Source organism: Nicotiana tomentosiformis, chromosome 3, assembly GCF_000390325.3.
Source record: "Nicotiana tomentosiformis chromosome 3, ASM39032v3, whole genome shotgun sequence".
In the NCBI taxonomy this organism is placed as follows: Eukaryota; Viridiplantae; Streptophyta; class Magnoliopsida; order Solanales; family Solanaceae; genus Nicotiana; species Nicotiana tomentosiformis.
In genome coordinates, this window is record NC_090814.1 from 117,437,528 (window position 1) to 117,465,006 (window position 27,479).

Consider the following 27,479-nt stretch of genomic DNA (forward strand, 5'->3'; position numbering starts at 1 on the left):
TTTTTTATTGCACCACCTGCCAGCCAGAATATTACAATAGAAACAGAAATGCAACCACAATAAAACACAAATTAATAATAATAAAACTTAATAAACTATCCAAACATCCAAATTATCCCATCAAACATCAAAACTATCCCAACCAAACTTCAAAATGTAATATTCAAAGTAAACGTCCAACTAAACAACAATCCAACCAAACATAAAATCACTGCTCATCTTCGGATTCCCCCTCATCTCTTCATCATTTATATTGTTTCCATCACTTTCATCCTCTTCATAAGTGTGGCTTTTTGGCGGAGAGCGGGGCAAGCCGATTATAAGTGGTTCACTTGAGCCTTGAGGGACTCGATGTCATTCTTAAGTGCGGTCCTAATCTTCTCTCCATGCTTTATTTTTTCTCGTACATGCGCATAGTTCCTAGAAAGTTGTTGAATCTTTAGCCACTTGGTTGGATTTTTTTTTGTTATACAAATTCTGTCTCATTTCTTTGGCCACTTTTTAAAAAAATCTTTTTACAGGTCCAAAACTTGTGCTGCTACTTCAAATGTCTAGTTTTATTCTTTATATGAACAATTTGCAACAGGGCAATACTCAAAAATACATTAGAATCTTCTCCTCTTCAATGCATACCCCTAAACAGTGTTTCTGGTTTATGGCCTTTCCTCAAAAGAAGAAACAACCTTTTCTCTAAGCTTAATATGCTTGAAAATATATTGTTTTGTTCTCTTAAATTGCACCCAAAAAGACTGAAAAAACTATCCAAGGTGTAAAGTTGACATCACTCTTTAAAACAAGTTTAAGTTCACCTACATTCTCAGCTTGCTTATTGCTAAAAAAAATAAATATTCATTCAGACAAGCAATTAAAAATAGTGCACCATTAGCCAAGTAATGAATATAACAACAGATAATTATGACTTCTCCAAAGAAAATGCAAACAAAGATAAGAGAGAAACTCGTGCAGTTGTTCAATGGGAGGAGTCAATTTTTACTCTATTCATTCTTATTATAAGATTAATAAAAAAGAGATTCAAATAGTTCCTTTGTCATACAGCTTGAGAATCAAACTCCTTTTCTATAGAATGGTTAGTACAGTGTACTATGGCTTATAGACTTTTCCGCAACTATGCACTTTATATAGTAAAACATTTGCTTCATATATGTTCTCAAACATTAGTGAAACGCAGGTAATCTTTGCCAGAAGGAAGATTGGCAGTGTCATATCCCCCAAAACAGCCCACGAAACACAGCTAACAAAAAGAAGAGCTTATTAACAAAAAAGTATATACCTTGTAGTCCACACTCGAGGCGATGATAGTTGCGCTCGGAGGAAAGGTCGTATGCCATCTACATAATAAGAATGTTAAAAAAATAAGTTAGTAAAAAATATTGATTTAAAGTATAAAAATAAATAGTGTTAAATATTGTCACCCTCATTGTACATTCCAAAAAGCATTCATAACCATTTCATGTAATCTAGGATCTTGACTACTTTCACCAATATCCAAATTATGATTGTAAATATTACTATCACTACCCTCAGTCTCTCCATGACTAGTCCACGCATAGCAATTATCCATAAAGCCCTTACTATATAGATCAGTCTTTAACATCCTTTAGTTTCAACCACTTCCTACACTTGCATTTCGCACAAGTGTACCTAATCATCTCATTATTTTGGCTAAATGACTTGGCATGATTAATAAACTCATCAACACCTTGTACAAATTCATCTCTTAAACCCCACCGATTAGGAAGATTCCTATCGTACATCCATATACGATGTTCCATCTACATATACAAACAACAAATTTATTATTCTTACTCATTTAATATTATAACAATTACAACATAAAACATAAATTTGAATGGATTCTACCCTATTTTAATCATGAACACCAACTCCTATACGAGACAAATCATGTCCAAGAATTATATCAATAGCGTAGGCCATTTGATTTTCTAAAAACCCCACGTGCCTTTAAATAAAGCTTCTCTCTTATTTACTTTCTACGAAATAATAACACAAGGAAATTCACAGTCATACGTATCTTCAACAAAAAATGTCCATTGAAAAAAGGCTTTTACTGCAGAATCTTTTCTTCATTATGTAATATATGACTACTTTTTTCAGTCAATGAGAGGTGCATCACATGAATGATTAATAAGTATATCAGTGGAGAGGGAGTGAGAGGAAGAGAGAATAGTTGGGTACCTCAAATAATGTTAGATCACTACCGTCAGTTATATTCCATACAATTCCAGTAGCCCTCTCAATGCCAATGTCTAGTAAAGGAGATTGAATGGCGTTCAATGCTGCATCTCTGGCTCTGGTCTTTCCTGTAACGTCAACGAACAATATCATTTCTCTTCTTGAGTAGTTAGTACCAGTATCAAAAGATCAATCCATATAAAAAATATATCTTGCTAGCAGAAATAGCCTCACTACTAAATACAACTATTTGGGAGATACAGAAAACGCGTATAGCTTCAACTTTCCGCAAGAGGAAAACCAGAAGTAAGAAAGTTTCCAGCAAGAAATGGACCATCAATCACTATTATTAGCGAGCTATGCTTAAAAACAAACAGAAAGAAAGCTTAAATCTGCACCAAATAGCATCCAATAATATGAGGAAACTCGTAGAAATATGTCAGATGTGTTCAGTTCCAATAACTTTTATTTTTCCGTTTCCCTAACGGGAACATCACTAGATGAAAATCTAAAATTGGGACGAAAATCCAAAATGCAACCATTGAAAGAAGCAGCAACAACCTAAACAAAATTGGGACGAAAATCTAAAAGAAGCAGCAACAATCGAAACGAAATTGGGAGATAAAAGAAAAATTACTTGTCCCTCGGGCTGGTCGTCGCTGGGGAGCGGAGGAAGAGAGAGACAATGGCTGGTCGGAAGGAGAAACAGAGAGACGATGGTTGAGGGTTGGTCTCCGTTTAGAGGGAGGAGAAGAGAAAGAAGAGGGAGAAAAGAAAATTTGATTAAGGTTGGGGTTTCTTTATTGTATTTCTGCTAATTGTCCAATGTGCAGGTTTTATTCAAGCTAATATATCAGTTACTTATAAGTATTGTTATATAAAATATCAAATTGACAATTAATTAAATTCTAACTAACAAATTACTATGAATCAATGAAAATAAAACTAATATTTTACAAAAACCTAACATATAATTGTATAATATAATTCTGCTTAGTGTAATATTTCACAAAAAATTCATTAATATAATTCTCAAATTTAGTTTGTGTAATTTTCAATGAATTAGCTAATTAATTATTAATATTAATTAACGACGCCACTAATATATTTTTACTTACTTTAGTTATCAATTTAAGATAATTAAATAATCGCTAAGATTTACCATTAATAAACTTCTACTTATTGTATAATTAACAATGTATAGGCTAGTAAATCACTAACATTACTTAAGGATATATCCTTAGTATATACACTTCTACTTAGTGTAATTATCAATATCTATAAACTAATTGTAACTATTACACTTCTATACTTAATGTAATTATCAATGAATTACCTAATAAAATTATTAATATTAATTAACGATACTGATAATATACTTTTTTACTTATTTTAGTTGTCAATTTAAGATAATTAAACAATCACCAACATTTGTCATGTATACCATTAATAAACTTCTACCTAATGTGTAACATTACTTAAGGATATATTCTTAGTACACTTCTACTTAGTGTAATTATCAATCTATAAGCTAATTATAACTATTACACTTCTACTTAGTGTAATTATCAATCTATAAGCTAATTATAACTATTACACTTCTACTTAGTGTAATTATCAATATACATGCTAATCAATTTTTAACATTACTTAACGATACCACTAATAAACATCTACTTACTTTAATTATAAAACTAAAGATAAACAATCACAAACATTTCTCACAAATAGCATTAATACACTTCCATTTAGTGTATAATTATCAATGTATATGCTAATCAATCACTAATATTACTTATATAAGGTTGCCACTAATTCACCAATACTTAGTACTATTATCAATGTATATAGGCTAATCAATCAACAACTCTACTTACAGATATATTATTAATACACTTATACTTCGTGTAATTATCAATCTACAAGCTAAATACAACTAATACACTTTTGCTTAGTATATTATCAATGTGTATGATAATCAATTGTTAACGTTACTTAAGGACATCATTAATACACTTCTACTTACAGTAATTATCAATTTATAAGATAAACTATCACTAATATTTCTTACGGAAACGACTAATACACTTCTTCTTAGTATGTAATTATTAATGTATAGGTTAATCAATGCAGTTAATGATACTACAAATTCACTTTTACTTTGTGTAATTATAAATTACTAAGCTAATTACCACGAATATATTTTTAACTAGTGTAATTACTATGAATACAGTTCCACTTAGTGTAAATTTCAATAAATAGGCTAATCAACTACTAAGATAATTAAGTAAATACTTACCGAGGGACTTACCGACAACCTCCCTCGCTATTGTGCAATAAAAAATACAAAAATTTATGTAAAAGATTATATATTTAAATTACCGACGGAAGTCCATCGGTATTGTAAGAACAAAATTCAAAATATTACGTAAATGCAATAGTGATTGAGTACGTTGATAACTTTATTTTCTTTTTCATTTATTTTTTTTAAATGCACCGAGAGACACCGTCGGAACCTAAAAAAATAATTCAAAAATATAAATAGAAAATGTTGCGAGAGAGTCTGTTGGTAAATTACCGACGGAGTGCATCGGTACAATCAATTAAATTTTGACCGGTCAAAGTATCATTATTTACCGAGAGTTGTCCGTCGGTTATTTTTTAAAAAAATTAGAAATTAAAAAGTTCAAAAATACCGAGGGACTCTGACGGAAAGTCCCTCGGAATAGCGACGGAAAAAAGTCCGTTGGTACTGTTGCGTCAGTAAACAAGTGTTTTTTAGTAGTGATAATGTGCCCAACACAAGATTTAGCAGCTGATCATATCATCATAGCCTTTAGGTGTTCCTTCTATTTGTCTTCCACCAGTAAGCTCCACTTGCACAACCTTGTCAACAAGTTTTGCCAAATCTGAAACTTCTGTTTCTTTTCTTCTGCTAGAAAATTTTCTAGTAGACCCTTTTCCAAACGTATCTCCGTCACTAATTAAGAATGCAATGTACCTTCATTATTCATTGTACTAATTTAAAACTTTAACAAACAAATCAAAATAAAACAAGTTTTATTGGTGATGAAAATAATGATGTTGGTGTGATCACAAACAATCTTTTGCATGGGACACATTGTTTCATGGCTTAGAGGGGAAAATGACGGGATTTCGCATTATTTTGTGCATCATAAGAAGAGGCGCTTCTTGTTCTCATTCAATTCAATGATGTTAGGTCTTTGTCTATCAATAATTTATGGTATATTCAGATTATTTTTTCATCCTCAAATATTGATCAATAAGTACGACCATTTTGTGGGGCAAACAGCACTTAAAATATTTATGTTCAATAGGTAGTTGGAGAATACAAAATGGTTTCTTTTTGCACATTCCCCTCTATTATCAATGGCAATATTTGCAAATATATGGTTCAAGTGTCTACCTACAATTTTTTTTTGGTACAGCACTTCATTTTCAAGTTTTTGGATGATAAGAAGGTGGGTTATAGATAAGATCTTTAGTGTTACTTAGATATCCCTAAAAGTTTTATCTACAAAATTGGGTATAAAATAAAAGTTTACTCATGTAAGATAAGACAGTACAAGATAAAACAAGGATGAGATTAATGGACAAATAAGTAATCTATTTCCTCCTGATTAATGGAGTTTATCTAAACCATGTATTCTCGGTACTCACAATACTGAGTTACTCTCTCTGTCTCAAATTAGTTTTATAGTTTTGCTTTTCTATAGTCAAATCATGTCAACTTTGACCAACATTTTAAAATATATTTTTTTATTGATAAGAGAATAATTATAACTTGCACGTGTACTTTTGATATATTATTAACTATCTAAATTTTAATTGTAAAATATTAATTTGATCTGATCTAATTTAACTTTATAGAGAAGTCAAATTGACTATCGAAACTTCAAAGCGAAATATGACAATAATATAGAAGGGAGAAAGTATAAAGTTTCTTGTTTTAGCAAATAAATACGGTCTTAAGCTTATTTAAATACCCACTTTAGCAACTTATATATCTCTTCTTCTTGTTGTTGATTTATTTCCTTGCATTTTCACACACTCAAACAAGTATGATCAATAGTTTTCTGCAGTTCAAATATTAAGAAAAAAATATTCCATGCAACATCATATCAAGGCTGTTAATTAATTTGATTTAACTAAAAAATAAATTTTGATGTCTAGAAAAGAGAGCGTCAAACACAATTTCATTTCACAGAAATCATTTTTTATTATCAGAAGATTGAATTAAAAAAATTTCTCATTAAGCAGACATAACTGGAAAAATAAAATTAACTCCTATGTTTTAGAAAACCTGCCAAAAGTTGATGTAATTTAATTAACCAAGCATTTACCAAGATGTAAATTGTAAGATTTGATGCTTGGGACACAAGTTATTTTACCCTAGCTAACGAGCTCAAAGTAATTTTAACCACAAACCACGGAATTACCAATTCCAGAACTTCAAACGACGTCGTGGCTACTTCCGTCCCGTAGGTAAGAATTGCCCCCATTTCATTATCAACCCCTAATTTCCTGTAAAATCTTCTCGTCATTCTCACGGGGCACGCGGAAATTCGGGTCGAAACCAGGGGCAATTGTGGAATAAATATTGCTATATTAAGGGCGCCAGTGCTAAACGTTTGGTTTCTCAGACGAAAAAGATCTGAGCGAAGCAGAGGCAAAAGTTTCCGTTATCCGTTTCTCTTTCACTCACCACAAGCTTTCTTTCTCCCTCCGTATCTATCTATCTATCTATCGCTTTCTCTCTCTAAATTCTTGAGATATTCATCTCACAATTTTAGGGTTTTTGATCCCCTTCGAATCAATTACTGATTTGACTCATCAACAATGGGTTCCGATTCAATCCTCAACGGTTCGATCCCTATTACTTCCTCTAACCCCAAAGATTTTGCCAAGAAAAAAAGGGTAACTATTTCTGTTTTTAGTTTCTACCTATTCATTTACGTTTTCAATATTTTTTTAGTGATTGAGTTGTATTTCTGCGTAATTTCAGGCTAATCGGTCGGCTAAGTTGAAGCAGTGCAAGCTTGATGCTCGACGCGAGCAGTGGCTTTCACAAGGTTGCATAATATCTCCTTTTTTCATATATAATTTTGCATGTATTTGTGATCTTCCTTTTGCTGAATTTTCCATTTGCATCTTTTATGGATTTAAGCAATAAACACTGTAAAGTAAAGGTTTTTTTTTAGAATATCGGTGAACTTTAACTTGTATTAGCAGATTGGTTACCATTTGTATTAGATTACTATTCAGTGCTTTTCAAGAGATTTACCTGTAATACCTAACAAGTGACCGATTTTGTGATACCGTCATTGTTGGATTTTGCATTTGTTGCTGCTGATATTTGATTTACCAGAATAATAAGTAGTTTAGTCGAAGGAGGAGCCTTTGTTTAAATTAAAATTTAATAGGATAAGTTAGTTGAGATAGTTTAGGTTTTTGAATTTGAATATTTATTCTCCTGAATTTCTGCAGATTCTGTTTTAAATTGGCTATTTAAAGCCTTGTTATGCTTAATAAAATTATTGATAGACATTTTCAATCAATACTTTTAATTTTTTTGCTGTCCCATCATTTTAAAGAACCCAACAGTGGTATCAAGAGCTTCATTGGTCTTGCGGAATCTGTGAGTTCCTCCAAAGAACCATTTTCAAATCATTTTTAACCAATATCAATTTTTAAACCCATTTTCAAACATGGCAAGCAACAGTCTCTCTTTGAATGCCCCGCAAACTTTAACTGGCGAAAACTATCGGATTTGCTCAGTGAAAATAAAATCATATCTTAATACCTATGATTCATTAAATGCTGTAATGGAAGAACAATCCTTACGAGCAATCCCTGAAAATCCTATCATTGTCTAGAATCAAATACTTTCAAAAGAGATTTCAGATAAGACGAGGTCACTAAGGATGTCTTTTATGCGCAAAACCAAAAAGAAAAAAAGAAAAGAAAGAACAAGTCATATTGTAGATGAATGCAAGTTCAAAAACACTTGAAAGAATGCACAAGCACAAACTGCCAAAACAGAAATTGAGGAGGATCAACCTATTGCAGCAACAAAAGCAAGGAGGAGTGTTGGATTTTGTATTTGTTACTGTTGATATTTGATTTACTAGAATAATAAGTAGTTTAGTCGAAGGAGGAGTCTTTTTTTAAATTTAAATTTAATAGGATAAGTTAGTTGATTTATTCTCCTGATTTTCTGCAGATTCTGTTTTAAATTGGCTATTTAAAGCCTTGTTATGCTTAATAAAATTATTTAGAGACATTTTCAATTAATACTTATAATCTTTTTGCTGCCCCATCTTTTAAAAATCCAACAGTCACGGCATAGAACATAAAGTCTCGTTTTGTCCCTTTAATTTCAAGATTTGTAGTCACCATATATATGTGATTATTTATTTGAATTTCTTGTTATGTCTATGTTTCTTAAATCTTGGCGATGGGGTTTTGTATAGTGAAGAACAAAGGCTTGAAGGAGGAACCAAATGCTGGAGGAACACATAGTCGAGCAAAGAATGTTGAGAGTGAGAGGAGACGATTAATTGAGAAGTTGCAGATAAAGCCGAGAGGCGAAGAGGACAATGAAGGAGCATCAAACCACTACAGCGATTCTGATTCACCTACAAGCCACACCAGTAGTGTTTTGGGAGGAAATGATTCTGGGACTAATTTCACCGGGAGCAGCAGCAGTAGTAGTAGTTGTACCAGCAGTAGCAGTGGTGGATGTTGTTCAGGGAGTATGAGCGAAGAAGATGACGACTGCTTGGACGATTGGGAGGCTGTTGCTGATGCTCTGGCTGCCACTGATCACAAACAGGAGCAGCATAATCCCAGCTTGGATTCACATTGTGAGAGGGATGATAATGTTGCGCATATGAGTTCTAGGCAAGTGACTTCTAACAGGCAGGTTTCAGAGTCTAATGACAGAGGATTGGCACCTAGACCTCCTCTCAGTTCCCAGGCATGGAGGCCTGATGATACCTTCCGTCCACCGAGTCTGCCAACCTTGTCGAAGCAGTATAGTTTTCCAATGAATTCTGAGCGGCATTGTCGGGGAGGCTCTGTATGGGGATGTAAAAGTTTATCCTCCATACCCACGTCATGTCCTATATGCTGTGAAGATTTGGATTTTACAGACACAAGTTTTCTCCCTTGTTCATGTGGGTTTAGGCTTTGTCTCTTTTGTCACAAGAGGATTCTTGAGGAGGATGGGCGTTGCCCCGGGTGCAGGAAGCAGTATGTTCAGGATCCAGTCGAGCGAGAGGCTACCATAGATGGAGGCAGCCTGACAGTTCGATTGACTCGTTCTTGTAGCATGATATCAAGGTCCTAGGAAGATTTTGTTTTTCCATGAATGTGTATGTTGGGTCCTTTAAAGTCTCTGCATGACATGTGAGTGTTCTAGCTCTTAGCAGACTGAGACTCAAGATTTTCCATATCTTAGATGTTGATATAGGTGAGTCTGAAAGCATGGAAAAATAGTTCTGGTTCTCTTATGATTTTTTGCATTATAGATGTGGTGCTTGTGCTGATGTAGAACACTCATTATGTGAATAAATAAGTTGTTATAGAAGTTAAATAAATCAAGCTTTTACCTTTATCACCCTCCTATCTGATTAACATGAATGAATAATTGGAAAACAATTTGAAATTACCAGAGTTATTTAAGAAATGCTTAAACTTTTGACTAAGTTAAGAATGAGAAAGCATCTGCTACTAGTATTCCAAACCTTCCTGTGCTCTAGAGTCGATGAATACCTATTAAGAAATGCTTAAACTTTTGAAAATTAGAAACACAGAAAGGCTTACCATCAATTAAATAACAAAAGTGGATAAATTAATTTACCATTTAAAAAAGGATATAAGCCTTTGATAGCAAAAATCCAAGGTGTCTGAATTTACATTAATCAATATAAACATACTAGATAAATATTAAGAGAGGCTTACTCAAAAAACAAAAAAACTTAAAATATTAAGAGAGGTTGTAGGATTCTTTGCTTGGCAGTTGAAGCCCTTTGTTTCAGACTTTAACTGTATTCCTCTCTTCTTTTTTGCCCTTGTCAAATTATTTTTGTACTTCCTGAAATATTGTAAAAAAATTTAAATGTATCCCGCAAGTACCAATCAAGTGTACGGCGTTTCAATTGAGAGGAAATGGAATTCTTAATTTGATTTACTTTTATGTCTTGAGTGTTGGAGACACGTTGTACAGGTACTAGCAGAATGTTCATGTTGGTTTTAACTAAGACATTGCATATTCTTCTTCTTAGAGGTATCTGAGCAACATAGTTAATTTGGTGCATGATGGTGCAGTTCTGTATAGATGTGGAACTTTCTGGAGTCAAAGAGGGATAATTAGGCCTTCAAATGTGTGAAGGCTTTGGAGAATCAGTGTTGATCAATGATTTAGAAGTTTTTTCTCCCAGTGTTCACTAGTACAGACTTGGTGCATTTACAGATACTGCTGACTTAGACTGTCTGTATCTGTCTATGACCTTTGATTCAAGTCTAAAAGCCCTTTAAGGTAATTAACCACATAAACAAGCAGCATGTCTTATCTGTCTTATTATATGTCTTATGAGTTGAATCGCTAAGACAGTAACATCCCTGGAATGCAAGTATGAAGCAATTAGTAGTCATCAGGATGGGGTTCAACATCATCTAATGAGTGTTTTGAATGCTTGGCATCTATCGATGTGATACTAAACTAAAAACGACCTTTTGCACTGCTATAAAGGAACAAGAGAATGTTTTGAGTAGCAGAAAACTATAGATTAGTGGAATACTGTGTGCATTTGGGATGCTTCATATTTGAAAATTTTCACATCCTATCCGGTCAATATGAATAAATAATGAGAAACCAAGTGCTAAATATTTTATTTGCTGTTTCCGGTCTTGACTACTTAATGCATATGAATCATATATATATATCTGCTGGTTCTCAAACGGGCAGGTCTGTCGCCTTCACTTTTCTCTTCACTTGGTTTAGAGTGACATGCAAATCCTCAGCATATTTTGGGGCTTTCAGTTCGGTAACTATGAGTGAATACCATTTTGCCTTAATTGTGTTAGTTTAGGTTTTCTTGGGATGTACTAGGCTTTTATTGTGCTTTTGGAAGAAATCTCGTAAGTTGAGGTTCATTAAGTGGAGCAGTCTTGTTTATTCATTCATCAATTTATATGTATTCAGTTCTAATGTTGCTAACCACTTTGTCTTCCTCATTTTGTGTGCATTTCGCTATCTAAAGCTTCTCTTAATATTGCACATTCAATTTCTACAAGTAGGTAGTGGGCTTTCTGATCATTATGTCTCTTTTCCATTTGCTTCTAAACTTACCCATCACATGTCGAGTAGAAGGGTTCTAGTGATTATTTCACCGGGTGCTGTGTTTCATATAAAGATCGTGTAAGGATTTTTTTGCTTTTGCCAAATGACACCTTTTGATGAACTTAATAATCGGGGATACATTAAGAGACATCTTGTCAGTTCTCGTTGAGATCAGAAGCTGGAAGAAGCAGTCATTAGTTGAGTAGCCCCTACCTTTCTGGGTCAAGGTTTGATGAATTTGATCACTTTGTATTCCTGATCTTACTCTGAGTGAGATTGATTCTGTTAACATATTCTCAACTGTATTCCTGATTTCACCATGAGTATAAGGTTAATAATGTTCATCATATTACTGACATTATTCTTGACAAAGTATATTCTCAGGTTCGTTTCAGTCACAGACTAGTTATTCAAATAGCGTAATATAGGAATATGATGTGATGAATAATACAAGGAATGCTATGAAGAGATTGCAGTACCAATATCAAGAATTAACTTAACATGGTATTGCCAATACATGTAATTTTATTCCGTATTCTATTCCTGTGTAAAATACTATAATTATCTGCATAAGTTATGCATATGTAATAATTCTAGGGGTAATGTGATATGGAAGCATCTAGAAAATGCCTGAATCATGTTCCTGAACAGGGTTAGTTCTATTGAGAGCTGAGTGCTGACTCTAGTTCTTTGAGCTGTTGCATCAGTTTGTTGCTTTAAAGTTTTCCGTACTCAACGAATCATCTATACAATTTTTATTCGGAGCTTTTCAGATACTGTTTACTATGTGCGTGTTGCTGGGTTCTTATGCTTGTATATCTTTAATTTCTAGAGCAGCAAAACAGTATTTGAGTTGTGCTGTGTCCATGAAATAGAAGATTATATTGCAACAGTTATAAGTCTCTCCGATCAAATGGTTTTTGACTGCTTCTGTTGTGTTCAGGAATATATGCAAATTTGTCTGATAGACGTGAAGCTCTAAAGTCTAAAGGATGCTTCTATAGTATATGTTATTATTCTGATCTCCATTATTTTCCTGGGCAATGGTATACATCAGAAACCTTCTATCCTACCAGCATTCCTTACAAAGTGTTGGCAACAATTGATTTGTATTGAAATTCATTATTTGTCAAGTGAGCTTGTATTTGTGTTCGTGAAACAACAAGAAATTGTACTTTGGAAAAGGCGAACTTGCAAAACCCATAACTAACGTCTGTATCATCAAGACTTTGGTCCCATGAGAAACTTTTACCGTCCAGGGCGTCATTTCCATGAGACTTTAACTAGACATAATCTGTATCTGGATGTTTAGAGGCTGTGTCACCAGTAAAATATTGACTTTTGATAAACAAAATGTAAATTGAAATGAATGAAGCAACTGAAAAATCGTTTCAAGTATAGTACAACTTTCTTTCTGGAAGTTCTCTTTGATGGCAAACACGAAATTGGGGTGCAAAAACAAACAGCCAAGTATCCATGCCACCGTATAAGATGTTAGATGCAACTAGTCCAGTTATAGTATGTTCTTGGACTATACCTGTTAATTGGGCCGGGTTGACCCGTTTATAACCCGGGTCAGCCCGGGTCAGCCCTGTACTGTAGCATGGGCGGCGGGCTGGGACGGGTTGGGCGGGGAGCGGGTTTCAAACGAATAGTTTTTTGATACCGGTGAACCGGAACCCGCTAAGCCCGTTAACCCGTTAACGGGTTGTTAACGGGCCACAGCCCGGTTCAACCCGATTTTTAACGTTTTTTTTTTTTACCGTTGCCAACGGCCTTTTTTTTTTTTTGCAGAAATGGCCATTTCGGCCTACCCTCTTAAGAAAATAGCCCCCACACCCCTAGTTTTTGATAAATTACAATTTTAACCTTTTAAAAATTGTAAATATCCCCACTTCTTCTTCATTTTTCCTCACAATTCACTCTCTTACTACTCTAATTCTCTCTTGATATTATTGATTATTGTTCTTAAATTCTCAATTACTTATTATTTCAAGTTTCATCAAATATTTAATTTAGCCATTACAAAATTATTATTATCAAATATCAAGTATTCAAGTGAAGTGTGGTATCAAGTATCAACTATCAAGTATTGATCTATCAATTGAAGTTTGGTTTTTGATATCAAATTTAGTGCGGCATCCGGAATCCCGGTACACTCGTTCTATATCTTTCTCTTCTTTGGTGTACATTTATTTTATTATTTATAATTATTAATTTAATTTACATAATTGATATATTTACAACAGCCAAAAAAGCGTGCACTAGTAGAGGTGGTAGTAAGAAAACTTCCAAAAGATCAAGAGGTGGTGCTTGTTCTTCTAGTAGCTTTACACATATTTCTGAAAGTTCACGTGAAAACTTAAATGTAGATTATGAGGGACTTCAAGAAAATTATGGTATAGATGATGATTTAGATGATATTCCATTTTCATCACTTGATAATCTTGAAACACCACCAGCTACACCTGGTAATGCTAGTCAAACTCAAAATATTAGGGGTGGAAGTCGTGGTAATACAAGTAGGCCTCCCCTCCCTATTAAGAAGAATCGAAGATTAAGAAGTAAGTGTTGGAATTTTTTTGACAGACTAGAAGAAGATAAAAATTATGTAAGATGTAGAATTTGTAAGGATATTTATAAATATGGGACCGGTAAGGGAGGGGGGACAGGTCAACTTCGTAGGCACATGGTAGACAACCACCCTCTTGATTGGGGAGTAGATGAGGAAGATGGGCAACAAAAACTTAACCAGGGTACTGGAGGGTTAATGGGTAAATACGATATTAAGAAAAATCAGGAAGAATTAGCTAAAATGATTGTTTTAGGTTGTTTACTTTTTAGTTTTGCTGCTTCACCATATCTTGTTACTTATATTCAAAGAATTTATAACCCTTTGTTTAAAGGTATTCCTAGAAGTACTTGTATAGCTGATATCTTTAGGCTTTTCGGACAATATCAGACATATATACATTATTTGTTCGCCAGTCTTTCTTGTAGAATTTCTCTTACTTCTGATATTGGTCGTGCTGTAAATGGTAATGATTATTTGACTGTTACATGCCATTGGATAGATGATAATTTTTATATGCAAAAACGTATTATTGCTTTTAAATATGATGAAGATCAAAGTCATACTGGTGCATTTATAAGTAATACTATCCATGAAGTTGCTATATTTTATAATCTTGTAGAAAAAGTTTTCTGTGTGTCATTTGATAATGCTTCTAACAATAATGCTGCTATTACAATATTAAAATTGCATCTACACCCACCAGTTCCTGAAATATTTCATGTTAGATGTGCATGTCATATTTATAATTTGATTGTGAAGAGTGGCCTTGAATTATTTAGAGATGATATCACTTTAGTTAGAAGAGTTGTTGGTGTAATTCAAGGAAATAATAGAAGTGCTAGATTAAATGCATTTAAAGAAAAATGTCTACACTATGGACTAAAACCAAGACTCATGCGTGAAGAAATAGTTACTAGGTGGAATTATACTTATTTATTCTTAAAATGTTGTTATAAATATAGAATGCCTATAACTGAAGTTGCTAATTCTCATTGTACCGATCCTAGCCGTTTGTTAACATCTAGAACTTGGGATGTCATTGAAGATATTGTAAAATTTTTACAAAAATTTTTTGTGGCTACACTTGAGTTTTCTGGAGTTTATTATCCTACTATTGCAAATGGTTTAGTTCATATTGCTGAAATTTCTCTTTTACTACATAATTTGAAGAAGAAAGAAGGATATACTTTTGTTGTTGAATCTATGCTAGATAAGTTTTAAAAATATTTTTACCCAATTCCCCCTATTTACCTAATTGGTGCTATTTTAAACCCTTCTATTAAAATGGCCACTTGTCGCCAATTAATCACTGCTTTATATTCTTATATGGATATTGGACCAACTGAAACTCCTGATATTGACACTTGTATTTCTTATCTACACAAACATTTAGAAATATTATATAATTATTATGCTAACATTGTTGATGCTTCTTCTGCTGTAGATACAAATATTCCTTCAAGTTCAGTTTCAACATCTGGGACCAGTGCTTTGGATGATAATGATGGTGTTGAAGATTATTTGATTTGGTCTACAATAGGGGAGCATCAACAAACCAATAGCAGGAATATTGATGAACTTCAATTCTACTTGCAAAAGTCAGCAGAGCCCCGCACAAAGAAATTTCTACCACTGGGTTGGTGGAGGAGCAACTCAAATCAATTTCATGTTCTTTCGGCCATGGCTCGAGACGTGCTAAATGTGCCGATTTCAACAGTCGCATCAGAGAGCGCATTTAGCCAAGCAAGGCAGCAACTAGGAGATACCCGTCATTCATTGGATAGCAACGCTTTGGAAACTCTAGTCTGCTTTAGAGATTGGATAAGATCAGAACGACGAAATCAAGGGCGTGACGAGGTAGATGAAGCGGAGGACCAATAAATTGGAGATATAATGGTTTATGGTTCTGATTCACTCAATGCCGGAAATCAAGAACCTCATGTTGATATGGATGAACTTACAAAAATGATGCAAAACATGTGATGTACTATTTGTTTTTTATAATTGTTGTAAACTTGTAATTTGCAAGTTCAAAAATAACAAAATCAAAAAAGAACTTGCAACTTAATTTGAAGTATTATATATTATTCAATAAAAATATCAAATGAAAGTCTTCAGAGCTTGATCCTTACATATAGGTCTTATTAAATAATTTTTTGTAGCCACTTACTTTCAAATTTTAATTTTAACATTATAAAATTCAAATTTCAAATTTCAAATTTTAAACTTCAAAGTTTAATTCTAAGCCTTAAAAGTTTGCAAACACTTAAGTATCAATAACATTGAATAAGAAAAATAAAATTTACTTTTAAAAAAAAATAAAAAATCCACGGCCCGCTAACAGCCCGCTAAAGCCGAACCTGGACGGACAAAAAAAAAACCCGAAAAAATACAGCCCGCTAATGCAGCTCGCTAACAGCCCGTAACGTTAAACGGACGGACTGATTTTTTTTGTATCCAGCCCGTCCCAGCCCGCCCGTTAAACACCCTTATCTTGGACTCGTAAAATTGTCTAGTTATAGAAAGACTTCAAGCCTTTGCTTAAAGTGTAAACCTGCCTCAGCTAATAAGCTAAACCAGGTCATCAAAGATTTTATGTTGATGTGGGTGTATTTGCTTTGAATCAGAACTTTAACGGTGCAACTGCCCGTGTATCGTTTGTTGGTTGTGGAAGAAGTATATGCTGGAGAAAATTATGAGAACAGTATGCCAGATTAGCAATTACGGCAATCTTCCTCAGATTCCTCAAAAATGTTTTCCATTTTTATGTTTTGTTCCTGTTTCCAGATTTTGCCATACCTCGCCAAGATAACACCAGGCTAAGCCGCCTGTACATCCAATACCTAACTTACTCCTTTTATGCACGAAGCTACTCCTTTCCCCTCAAGCCTTCCTTTTACAACCGTCTCGACTTCTCCACTAAACACCCTTTGGTCTTTCTTCTTTTCTTCCTAAATTAATCCTCCCCACTTAAACTCCTCACGAATCCTAACTCCAGAATTTACAAGTTATGCTATGCTCACAAATATGCTAAGACAACCTGCACTTAAAAATCAATCCACAAGGCAAATATTAAGAACCTTCAATTCGTGGTCTCTTTGCCATTAAAAATGCAAAATCACCTCAAAGAGCCTTGTCACTCTACGCTCAAATGCAACGCCAACCCATTCCCTTCGACAGTTTCGCCATTCTTTTCATTCTTAAATCATGCACCCAGTTGCGCAACCTCCCCTCATATGCCACCTCCATGCCCATCTCCTCACATAAGGCTTTAATATCTGATGTCGCCCAAACTCACATCACTAATTTAGGTTGCGAGGCGGTCGATACAATAATAAAAACCCAACACGAGTCGGGGTCGATTCCACATGGAGCTTGATGTGGGATTAGGTATATATCTAGTGTGAATGCATGACGTGCCTAAGTTTACACTTCTACATTTTCAATTGTTGTTTCTACTTCTATTTTTACGCTAATGCTTGCAATTGTAAAGCTAAGAGACAATGTTTTTAGTTTTAGTTGTTTTTCAAGTTATAAAGATCTAGGGTTGCGACTTCAGCCTAGTCGGTTACCTAACGGATTTATAGCTTTAGGGCATGTTTGGTTTATCGGGATACAATATAGCAATCACACGTAATTACCCACTATATACCTCTCGGTAGTTTGAGTGATTTTGCCCAATTCGGCTTTCTCAAGTTCAAATGGGTATCTCACGAAACAAGTGATAAATGCTCAATTCGGGTCTTATTATCTCTAGATTAGACCCTTTAATTGGGGCTATCAATTTTTTGAGTTCACCCCAATTTCTTATTAGCCAAGTTTTCCTAGACTTAGTCTCACTTCCTCAATTAGAGACTAAGTCAATTAGGCATGAATCAATATTTGCAACCATCAATTCTCAAAATCAAGCAAGAACTAGGCTAAAGTTCATATACCCAATCACAAATAAGCCTTAAATCAATCACCCATTAAGTACCCATACTAGGGTTGGGTCACAACCCTAGCTAAGGATTTAGCTACTCATGGAAAATGAAGAAATTAAAGAAGAAACTAAGATAAAGTGCATAATAATTGATTAAAGAAAGAAAATCTAATGTTTAAATGCTAAACTAGTACAAAGTTGCCCAATACAATAAATAAAAAAGGCTCTGAATATTCAGGTGCACCAAACATAACCTAAAAATGACAAAAATATCTATTTATACCTAGCTGAAAATATCTGACAAAATTGCCCCTGCAAAGGTTGTACGGTCGCACAATTCTGTGTGCGTTCCGCACTTTGCGATTGACTGGTGGGTATGGCTTTCTGCGGTCTCACAAAAGTGAGATGCGGCCTCACTTCCTCTCATTGTACGAACCGCACATTTCTGAGTGCAGCCACATTCTTGCTCTTGGACTGGATCAGGGTTCCACTCTGCGTACCACACATTTATGAGTGCGGCCGCATTTTGGCATCCTGCGGTCGCACAATAATTGTGCGGTCCGCATATCTTCAAGCTCCCAAACTTCAGCTCTCTGAATCTAGTCTTCTGCGGTCGCACACTATGAAGAAAATCTATCAGAGCCTCTTCAGAGTTTGCGGCGCACACAGTATTATACGGTACGCACTGTAGCCCTTTTTGGTTGTTGTCCAATTTTATTCCTTTTTGAGTTGATTTTCACTTCTTTGGCTCGTTCCCCGATATTCCTACAAGAAAGTATATTTTATTAGTTCTCGGGAGTACCTTTAAGCATTTTTGAGTTAAAACGTAAGTAAAAAAGAGTAAATAAGCGGTCAAAATCCCTACTTATCAACTCCCCAAACTTAAGTTTTTGCTTGTCCTCAAGCAATTAAGGCAATTTCCTACCTCCACTAGAAAAGAGCTATTTCAGCTAGCCTAAGTTGAGTCAAACACAAATCAATTGGGACCAACAATTACCCACACGCTCATGAATCATTAACAAGCCTATGAATTGAATGTTAAAGCACAAATGGCTCTAATGTGACGCTTGAGCATCAAGGGTTGACTTTGTTCATCAAGGAAGCTCGCACTTTCATGCAGGTCACTGTGGATCCCAAACTCCTCCTCCTATACTCTTCGGAAGCTCATCTCACTCACGAATGAAGAATTCAATTCAATGACTCGAGAAAGATTCGCTCATCACTCTCAAAAGAATGTCACAATCCCGACTCTAAGTACTATATGCTTGCCCCTCATGTAGATCAACACTAATGAAAGCTCGCTCGGCTTGAAATCACGTAGGGTTTTTTCGGCATGTAATGAAGGCTTTTGGACTAAGGAGGGAAATATCGGAATGGAATTGCTTCATCTTCCCTTTAGCACTTTATATTCTCTTTTTGGCTCTTACTTTGCCGACTCTTTGAGTCATTTTCTTTTCCCTTAGGGGGATTAGAGAGACTTGACATCACTCTTTCTTTGCCATGCTATTCACACTTTCCTTCTTTGTTGTCCATGCTTTGAACTTTTGCTTTCTTTTGCATCTTTTCAACCCTTTCACATTATTCACTTTCTTTTTGTGTTTTTCTTTAGTTCTTCCTTTCTTTTTCTTTGCCTTTCCTTATCTTCATTTCTTTTCTCTTTTTTTTGTGTGCCTTGAGACCATATTTAAAATCCTCGTCTCTCCCCCAAACTTATGTTTTTGCCATTTGAATCACATGAGTGCTAAAGAAAGTTCGGGTGCCAAGAGAGAGTCACTATAAAACTGGTAAAGGCTTGTAATGTGGTTATCGAATAAAAAGGCTTTAGACTCAAAAGGGTTTACTAAGGATGATATCATTGGTGGGCCATGGAAGGTTTCAAAACGGGTTAAGGAAAGCCTACAATCACTTCTCAAGCCAGGCTAACTTAGAATTTCGCCTAAAAACACATTCGGGGCAAGTTCTAGACCACTCGCACGGGTACTTGGACTTGTAACAAAATACCTCACCTCTCACACAACCAGATTGTCAAATAGAAAAGAGTCGAGGGCCCACAAAAATCGCATTCAAGATTGAAAATCGCTAATGGTTCAACTAAACCACCCGATGATTGCCTAAGTCAACACAAGAGTCACAATGTCGCTAACTAGGACTATTTTCTTTACAGAAACTTGTTTTTAACCGTAAGCGCGTAGTTAAGTGTGTTGGTACCAAGTGAAGCATGCTTGACCCTTATTTATTCATTAATACTACTTATTTCTATCTAATCATCAAAAACTGACTCGATCCCTTAAGAAGGTTGTCATGCCATCCATCGTTGGGAAAAGCCACCCGATTCACACAAGACCCACCTTTGGAAAGAACCGTAGCATTAAGAAAATCAAAGGCTTATTGTTCACTAAAATATAAAAAAAAAGCTAACAAATCAAAAAGAAGCTAATAAAGTAACTAAGAAGCTATACTATTAAGAAACAAAAATTGAAGAAGCTATGAAATAAAATACTGAAAGTAAGGCAACTAAATATACAAACCGAGAGGAATAGAATATATACAAGCGGGATGAATATATACATAATGAGGGAGAAAATAAAAATTAAGATAAAAGAAAAAGAGTATTAAAGTTATTACATGCCCAAATGTAATCAAATGTCATCACAGTCATCCAAAATGAACCAAAATAGACCACCCCCCAGAATAAGAATAAGCATTGTCCTCAATGCTTAGCAACATCAAAACAAAAGAGGATAGAGAGTAAAGAAAACTCCCTATGTGGTCTCAGGGTGACTGGCAGTATCACCATCCTCTGTCTCCTCCAACTGTATCTCATCATCACCGGGCTGAGGGACAACATGGTTGGTGAGCATCTGAAGCATCTCCTCAGCAGTGGGGGCAATGAGATCTGGCTCGTCAGACTGGCTAGCTGGTGCCTCTGCTGATGGTACTGCTGGGTCAGCTGGTACTAATGGACCTGTCTCCATCAGTAGGTCAAAGGGAAAATCACCTGCTGCTGCGATCTTGTTCCCCCCCCCCTGCTCAAACACTCTATTGCTTTCTTTGAAGCCTGGGATTTCCTTATCTGCTTCACCTGCTTGCTCAATTCCTCAATAGCACCCCCGTGAGTCACCAGAGTATCCATAATGGTCTTCTGGTTGTCCAGAATCTTCTTCAATATTTTCTCCACTAACGGAGGGACCTGTGGTGCTACTGGGGTGGAGGACTATGCTGCAACAGTACTGGATATGTTAGACAACTTAGAAGTGGATGTCTGCATCCAGTTGTTGAGGCTCGCCAAAGTCTGGGAGACTCGCAGCACAGTGAGAGGATAAGTGGATGAGGCTGGCACTAGTACTGCAGCTGATGACCTGGAAGATGAAGATGGTGGCATGGTGGCTGTCCCGGTGGAAGGCCCGGCTATTGTGGAAGGCATGAGAGTTGCAGATGGCTCAGCAGCAGCCTCAGAACCCACCACCGATGGCTCATCAAATTGACCAACGGTGGTAGTGATCTTACCCTTGAACTTTGGGTTGTCAGCACCCTGCAGATGGTACCATGAGAAAGGCTTATTGGCCTTTGCTTTTGTGTCATATGGTCTCGGCTTCACCTTAGCATCATTAAAATACTCTGTGAGGGTGTTTGGGTAAGGGTAAGACTTTTCACTTTTTCAGACCGCCAATGTGATGTTGGTTGACATGATTGCACCCACATTGATCGGGTACCCCACCATAATAGAAGCTACCAAAACTGCCCGGGGAAGTGGGAGGTTGTTCTCATTTAGACTCGGATAAATCCGGCTACACACAAAGGTTTTCCACCCTTTAGCTTCAAAATTTAGGGTGGCCCGGAGGATAGGAACTCCTGCTGTAATCCATGGTGGTGATGGTCCTCGGGCGGCCAAAATTTCAGCTAGCCACGGGCGAGCTGCATCACCCAGAGCCAACTTCTCTAGGTACTGGACTGCCTCCATGTCTTCGAATCCCACATAAGTGTTCAAAGAGCACGCGTCGAAGCAGACTTTCAAATTTCTCACCTTTGTCACTTTCGTCCCCTTCTTGATGTGAGCCACATTGGCGTAGAACTCTATGACCAATTGCTCATTTGCATTGATGACACTGTGGGTGAACCACTTCCACCCCTTGCGCTCATGGAACTGTCTAAGGACATTTGGATTATGAATATCAAAATCCTTCATTAAAAATTATCGCTCAAGTGTGAGCGACCTCTGGGGCCACAATTTCCGGAACATGTTAAAGGCTGACAAACTCACGAACCGATCCTCCCACATTTTCTTTTTCTTCGACCTCTCAAGGCCGCCCACTTGTGTGTCCCCCCCTCTACCATCATCTGGGATATTATCATCATCGACATTAATAGGTACTGGTGCCGGAGGAGTAGGTGTAGAGGAGGGTCGGAACCCTGGCTTCCCGCATCAAAACCTCCAGAAGAACTAGATGTAGGTTCGTCGCGCAATTGAAAACGCCCAGTAGGTTGAGATGGTTGGGATTGGGCCTCAGGTTGGACCTCCATTGAATGACCCTCGGAGGCTTCCCTAGATGGGGCATAGGAACTGGATTATGAGGTCTCTGTGGCACTTCCTCTCCCGGTGGTCGGCTTTTTAGCAATGGGCTTCGATTTCACTCGCAAAGGGCGAGTGATTTTTCCTCTGCCTTGGGAGGGTTCACCTCTCCCTTTTGATGTATCGCCTCCACCACGTGATCTAACCATTGTCTACAATACAAGGTACATAGGTCAGTTGAGTTCAAAACACTTCAAACATTTATAGAACAATTGCAGCACAACAGACATCAAAGGAGACAGTGTGGACCGCACAATTTTGAGTGCGACCGCACAATTTTGAAGTGCGGACCGCACAATTTTGAAGTGCGGTCGCACACCCTGAAGTGCGGACCGCATAATTATGAGTGCGGTCGCACATCCTAAAGTGCGGACCATATAATTGTAAGTGCGACCGCATAGGTCCAATCCTGAGATATTGATTCTATGAAGTTCACAAGTGCGGTCGCACACATTTTTATGCGGCCGTATAATTTTACTGCAGACCGCATAATTTTGAGTGCGGCCGCACAAGTCCACTCCTGAAATACTGATTCTCTGATGTTCAAAAGTGCGGTCGCACACATTTTTATGTGGCGGCACAATTTGTTCTGCAAATCGCACAATTTTGAGTGCGGTCCGCACTTTGCAAGTGCAAAATTTACCCTAATCAAGTGGTCTGCGGACCGCACAAATTTGTGTGCGGCCGCACAATTTGAGCATTTACGACCGTAAAATTAGGGTTCATGCAATTTTTCAAAATTTAGACATGGCATACACGAATTAACATGATTAATGGTCTATCCCGTCCCTAATGAACATTTATGAAACTACCCACATGATTTTAAGCACCCTTGACTAACAATTGACAATTTAGGTCTAACAAATCACACCACAAAAGAACAAAAACTAAAAGAAATTTCAAAATCTAAAGATGTAATGAACAAACCAGTTATGAAGGATGCATGTAAGAATCTACACTGATGAAATGAAGGAAGATTGTGAATTAATCGATCGTGCGCTGTGTTTGCTTAGGGTTCAAGACTTCAGAGTGGTAAAGTTGTGAATAGTTTCTTGAGGTTCTATTTGTAGGTTGACCAAGTCGCCCCAAACTTAAGGCGAGTGCGGCCGCACAATTTTGAGTGCGGACCACACTCTTTACCTGGACCTCGATGCAACTCTGCGGTCCGCATAAAAGTGAGTGCGGCCGCAGAATTTGTGCGGACCGCACAATTTTGTGTGCGGCTGCAGATTGGCTATGAATTTTGAGAGGCCAACTTCAGAGAACTTGCAATTTTTATCTTCCAGTTGTGCGACCGCACACAGAATTGTGCGGCCGCAGAGTGATTTCTGTTACCGCCTTTAGAATTGTTCGGTCCGCACTCTTTCAACACTTGGCCAAAAATTTTGACACAGTCCTTGCAATGCACATCCATTCCTGCATACACATCAAAACTAGTTAGCACAAAATAAAGCCTATCTAATGAAATAGAAAAGAAAAAGACACATGGGTTGCCTCCCAAGAAGTGCTTGATTTAATGTCGCGGCACGACGCAGGTTATCATCAATCACTTGAAATGAATTAATGCCACAACGTGGCCATCATCAACTTTGCCAAGATAATGTTTTACCCGATGACCATTGACTCTAAACACTTCATCATTCTTGTTCTTCAAGTCTAATGCACCAAATGGTGTCACATGCACAACCTCAAATGGACCACTCCACTTGGATTTCAACTTTCCCAAAAACATCCGCAACCGAGAATTGAACAGTAGCACAAGATCGCCTTCTTTGAACTCCTTATTCCGGATGTACTTGTCATGGAGGTACTTCATCTTGTCCTTGTACAAGGACGAACTTGAATATGCATGGAACCGAAATTCATCAAGCTCATTCAATTGTGCCACCCTTAAGTTGGCGGCTACATCCTATTCAAGATTAAGCTTCTTCAATGCCCACATAGCCTTGTGCTCAAGTTCCACCGGTAGGTGACAAGCTTTCCCGAACACTAACCGATACGGAGACATACCAATCGGTGTTTTGTAAGCCGTCCTATAAGCCCAAAGAGCATCATCAAGTTTCTTTGACCAATCCTTCCAATTGGCATTCACGGTATTTGACAAAATACTCTTGATCTCCCGATTGGAAACTTCAACTTGCCCGCTTGCTTGAGGATGATAGGGGATCGACACTTTGTGAGTAACACCATACTTTGTAAGTAAGGTATCAAAAGATTTGTTGAAAAAGTGCGATCCCCTATCACTAATAATGGCCCTTGGAGTACCAAACCTTGTGAAGATGTTCTTTTTCAAAAATGCCACCACACTCCGAGCTCCATTGTTGGGCAAAGCCACGGCTTCAACCAACTTTGACACATAATCCATAGCTACCAATATGTAAGTGTTCCCACAAGAGCTCACGAACGGACCCATGAAATCAATGCCCCACACATCAAAAATGTCAATCTCCAAGATGGTGGTGAAGGGCATCTCATTTTTCTTAGAAATCCCACCGGCCCTTTGACATTCATCATAACGCTTGACGAGATCGCTAGTGTCCTTGTAAAGAGTAGGCCAATAGAATCCATAAATCAATACTTTTGTTGCCATTCTAGCTCCACCATGGTGTCCACCATATGGCGAAAAGTGGCAAGCCTCAAGAATTTCCATTTGTTCCTCCTCTGGTACACATCGTCGAATCACACCATCGGTACAAATCCGGAAGAGATAAGGCTCATCCCAATAATAGTCGAGGCAATCCCGTTTGAGCTTCTTCCTTTGGTTTGAAGAGATCTCATTCGGTACAATGACACTCACAAGATAATTGGCAAAGTCAGCAAACCATGGCATCCCGGTCATAGAAATGGCTAGGAGTTGCTCGTCCGAAAATGAATCATTTATCTCAAGGTCATCATGTGGCCTCCCCTCCTCCTCCAAACGAGACAAGTGGTCCGCCACTTGGTTTTCACTACTATTGCGGTCTTGAATCTCTAGATCAAACTCTTGCAAAAGAAGCACCCACCACATTATTCTTGCTTTAGAATCTTTCTTGCTCATCAAATAACGAAGCGCCGCATGGTCGGTGTGAACAATCGCCTTTGTACCCATCAAGTACGGGCGGAACTTTTCCATAGCAAAAACAATAGCAAGGAGCTCTTTTTCGGTCACTGTGTAGTTGACTTGGGCATCATTCATGGTCTTACTAGCATAATAGACCGGATGGAAGATTTTGTTAATACGCTACCCCAAAACTGCTCCGACCGCCACATCACTAGCGTCACATATGAGCTCAAAAGGTAAGCTCCAATCCGGTGCGGTGATAATAGGAGTAGTAGTCAACTTGAACTTGAGCAATTCGAATGCCTTCATACAATCCTCATTGAAATGGAACTTGGCATCCTTCTCCAAAAGTTTACACAAGGGGTTCACTATCTTAGAAAAGTCCTTGATGAATTCGCGATAGAACCCCGCATGACCCAAGAAGCTCCTCACTCCCTTCACAGATGTAGGGGGAGGGAGTTTGGAGATCACCTTAATTTTGGCCTTGTCGACCTCAATACCATGCTTTGAAATTTTATGGCCGAGGACTATGCCTTCTTCGACCATGAAGTGACATTTCTCCCAATTCAAAACCAAGTATGTCTCCTCACATCTTGCCAAGACCTTATCCAAGTTGTTCAAGCAATCATTGAAGGAATCCCCAACCACGGAGAAATCATCCATAAAGACCTCAAGAAAATTCTCCACTATATCGATGAAGATGGCCATCATATACCGTTGGAAAGTCGCCGGTGCATTGCATAATCCAAATGGCATCCGCGAGAACGCAAAAGTACCATAGGGACAAGTGAAAGTAGTATTTTCTTGGTCCTCAGGAGCAATGAGAATATGATTGTAGCCAGAATATCCATCAAGTAAACAATAAAAAGATCATCCGGCAAACCTGTCAAGCATTTGATCAAGAAATGGAAGCGGAAAATGATCTTTTCGAGTGACTTTTGTTGAGCTTCCGATAGTCCATGCACACTCTCCACCCAGTCACCATTCTTGTAGGAATCAATTCGTTCTTGTCATTGGTGACCACAGTCATGCCCCCTTTCTTTGGGACACATTGCACCGGAGAGGTCCACGAGCTGTCGAAAATGGGGTAAACTACCCCGACATCCAACCACTTTATGATCTCCTTCTTTACCACCTCTTGCATTGTTTCATTTAACCTTTTTTGATGTTCAATTAAGGGTTTGGCATCCTCCTCCAAAATAATCTTGTGCATGCAAAAGGCGGGGCTTATACCCCGAATATCCACCAGTGTCCATCCTATAGCTTTCTTCCTCTTTTGAAGCACCGCCAAAGTAGAATCTACCTGCACGTTAGTCAAGCAAGAGGAAAGAATAACATGTAAAGTATAACATGGGCCAAGAAACTCATACCTGAGATGTGAAGGCAAAGGCTTTAGCTCCAAAGTGGGAGGCTCCTCGATTGAGGGCTTTGTTGGAGGAGTCTTCCGGTTCTCAAGATCTAAGGATAATTTTCGGGGTTCATAAGTATATGACCCCATTCCTTGTAATGCATTTACACATTCCACATAGCCATCCTTCTCATCATCATCATGATTAAGCAATACGGCCTCCAAAGTATCATCAACATTCATCATGGCACTAGCATCATCAACAATCACCTTGGTTACTAAGTCCACAAACGAACAAACTTCGTTTCTTTTTAGTTGCCTCATAGATTTGCACACATGAAAAACCACCTTTTCATCTCCCACTCGAAAGGTTAGCTCACCGGCTTCCACATCAACAAGATCCTTCCCCGTAGCAAGGAAAGGTCTACCCAAGATAATAGGCA

At 37.1% G+C, this 27,479-nt stretch overlaps 2 protein-coding genes across 3 annotated transcripts; one reads left to right on the forward strand and one right to left on the reverse strand.

Annotated features, from left to right (window-relative positions):
- Positions 1-49: 49 nt before the first annotated feature.
- LOC104085913 (uncharacterized) lies at positions 50-6,779 on the reverse strand. The gene is made up of 5 exons (XM_070199056.1): positions 6,637-6,779; positions 2,852-3,012; positions 2,218-2,342; positions 1,292-1,349; positions 50-420 (listed from the first exon to the last, which is right to left on the reverse strand). The coding sequence occupies exons 1-5, from the start codon at positions 6,777-6,779 to the stop codon at positions 392-394; spliced, it is 516 nt and encodes a 171-aa protein (XP_070055157.1). The 3' UTR covers positions 50-391.
- A 94-nt stretch (positions 6,780-6,873) lies between these two features.
- Positions 6,874-9,853, forward strand: LOC104085916 (uncharacterized). 2 transcript variants are annotated; one of them, XM_009590039.4, is made up of 3 exons: positions 6,874-7,152; positions 7,241-7,307; positions 8,709-9,853. In XM_009590039.4, exons 1-3 carry the CDS (start codon positions 7,075-7,077, stop codon positions 9,584-9,586), a joined length of 1,023 nt encoding a protein of 340 aa, XP_009588334.1. In that variant the 5' UTR covers positions 6,874-7,074; the 3' UTR covers positions 9,587-9,853. The 2 variants fall into 2 exon arrangements, with proteins under 2 accessions (XP_009588334.1, XP_009588335.1); XM_009590040.4 differs by having other exon boundaries at positions 6,877-7,152; positions 8,714-9,853.
- Positions 9,854-27,479: the final 17,626 nt, after the last annotated feature.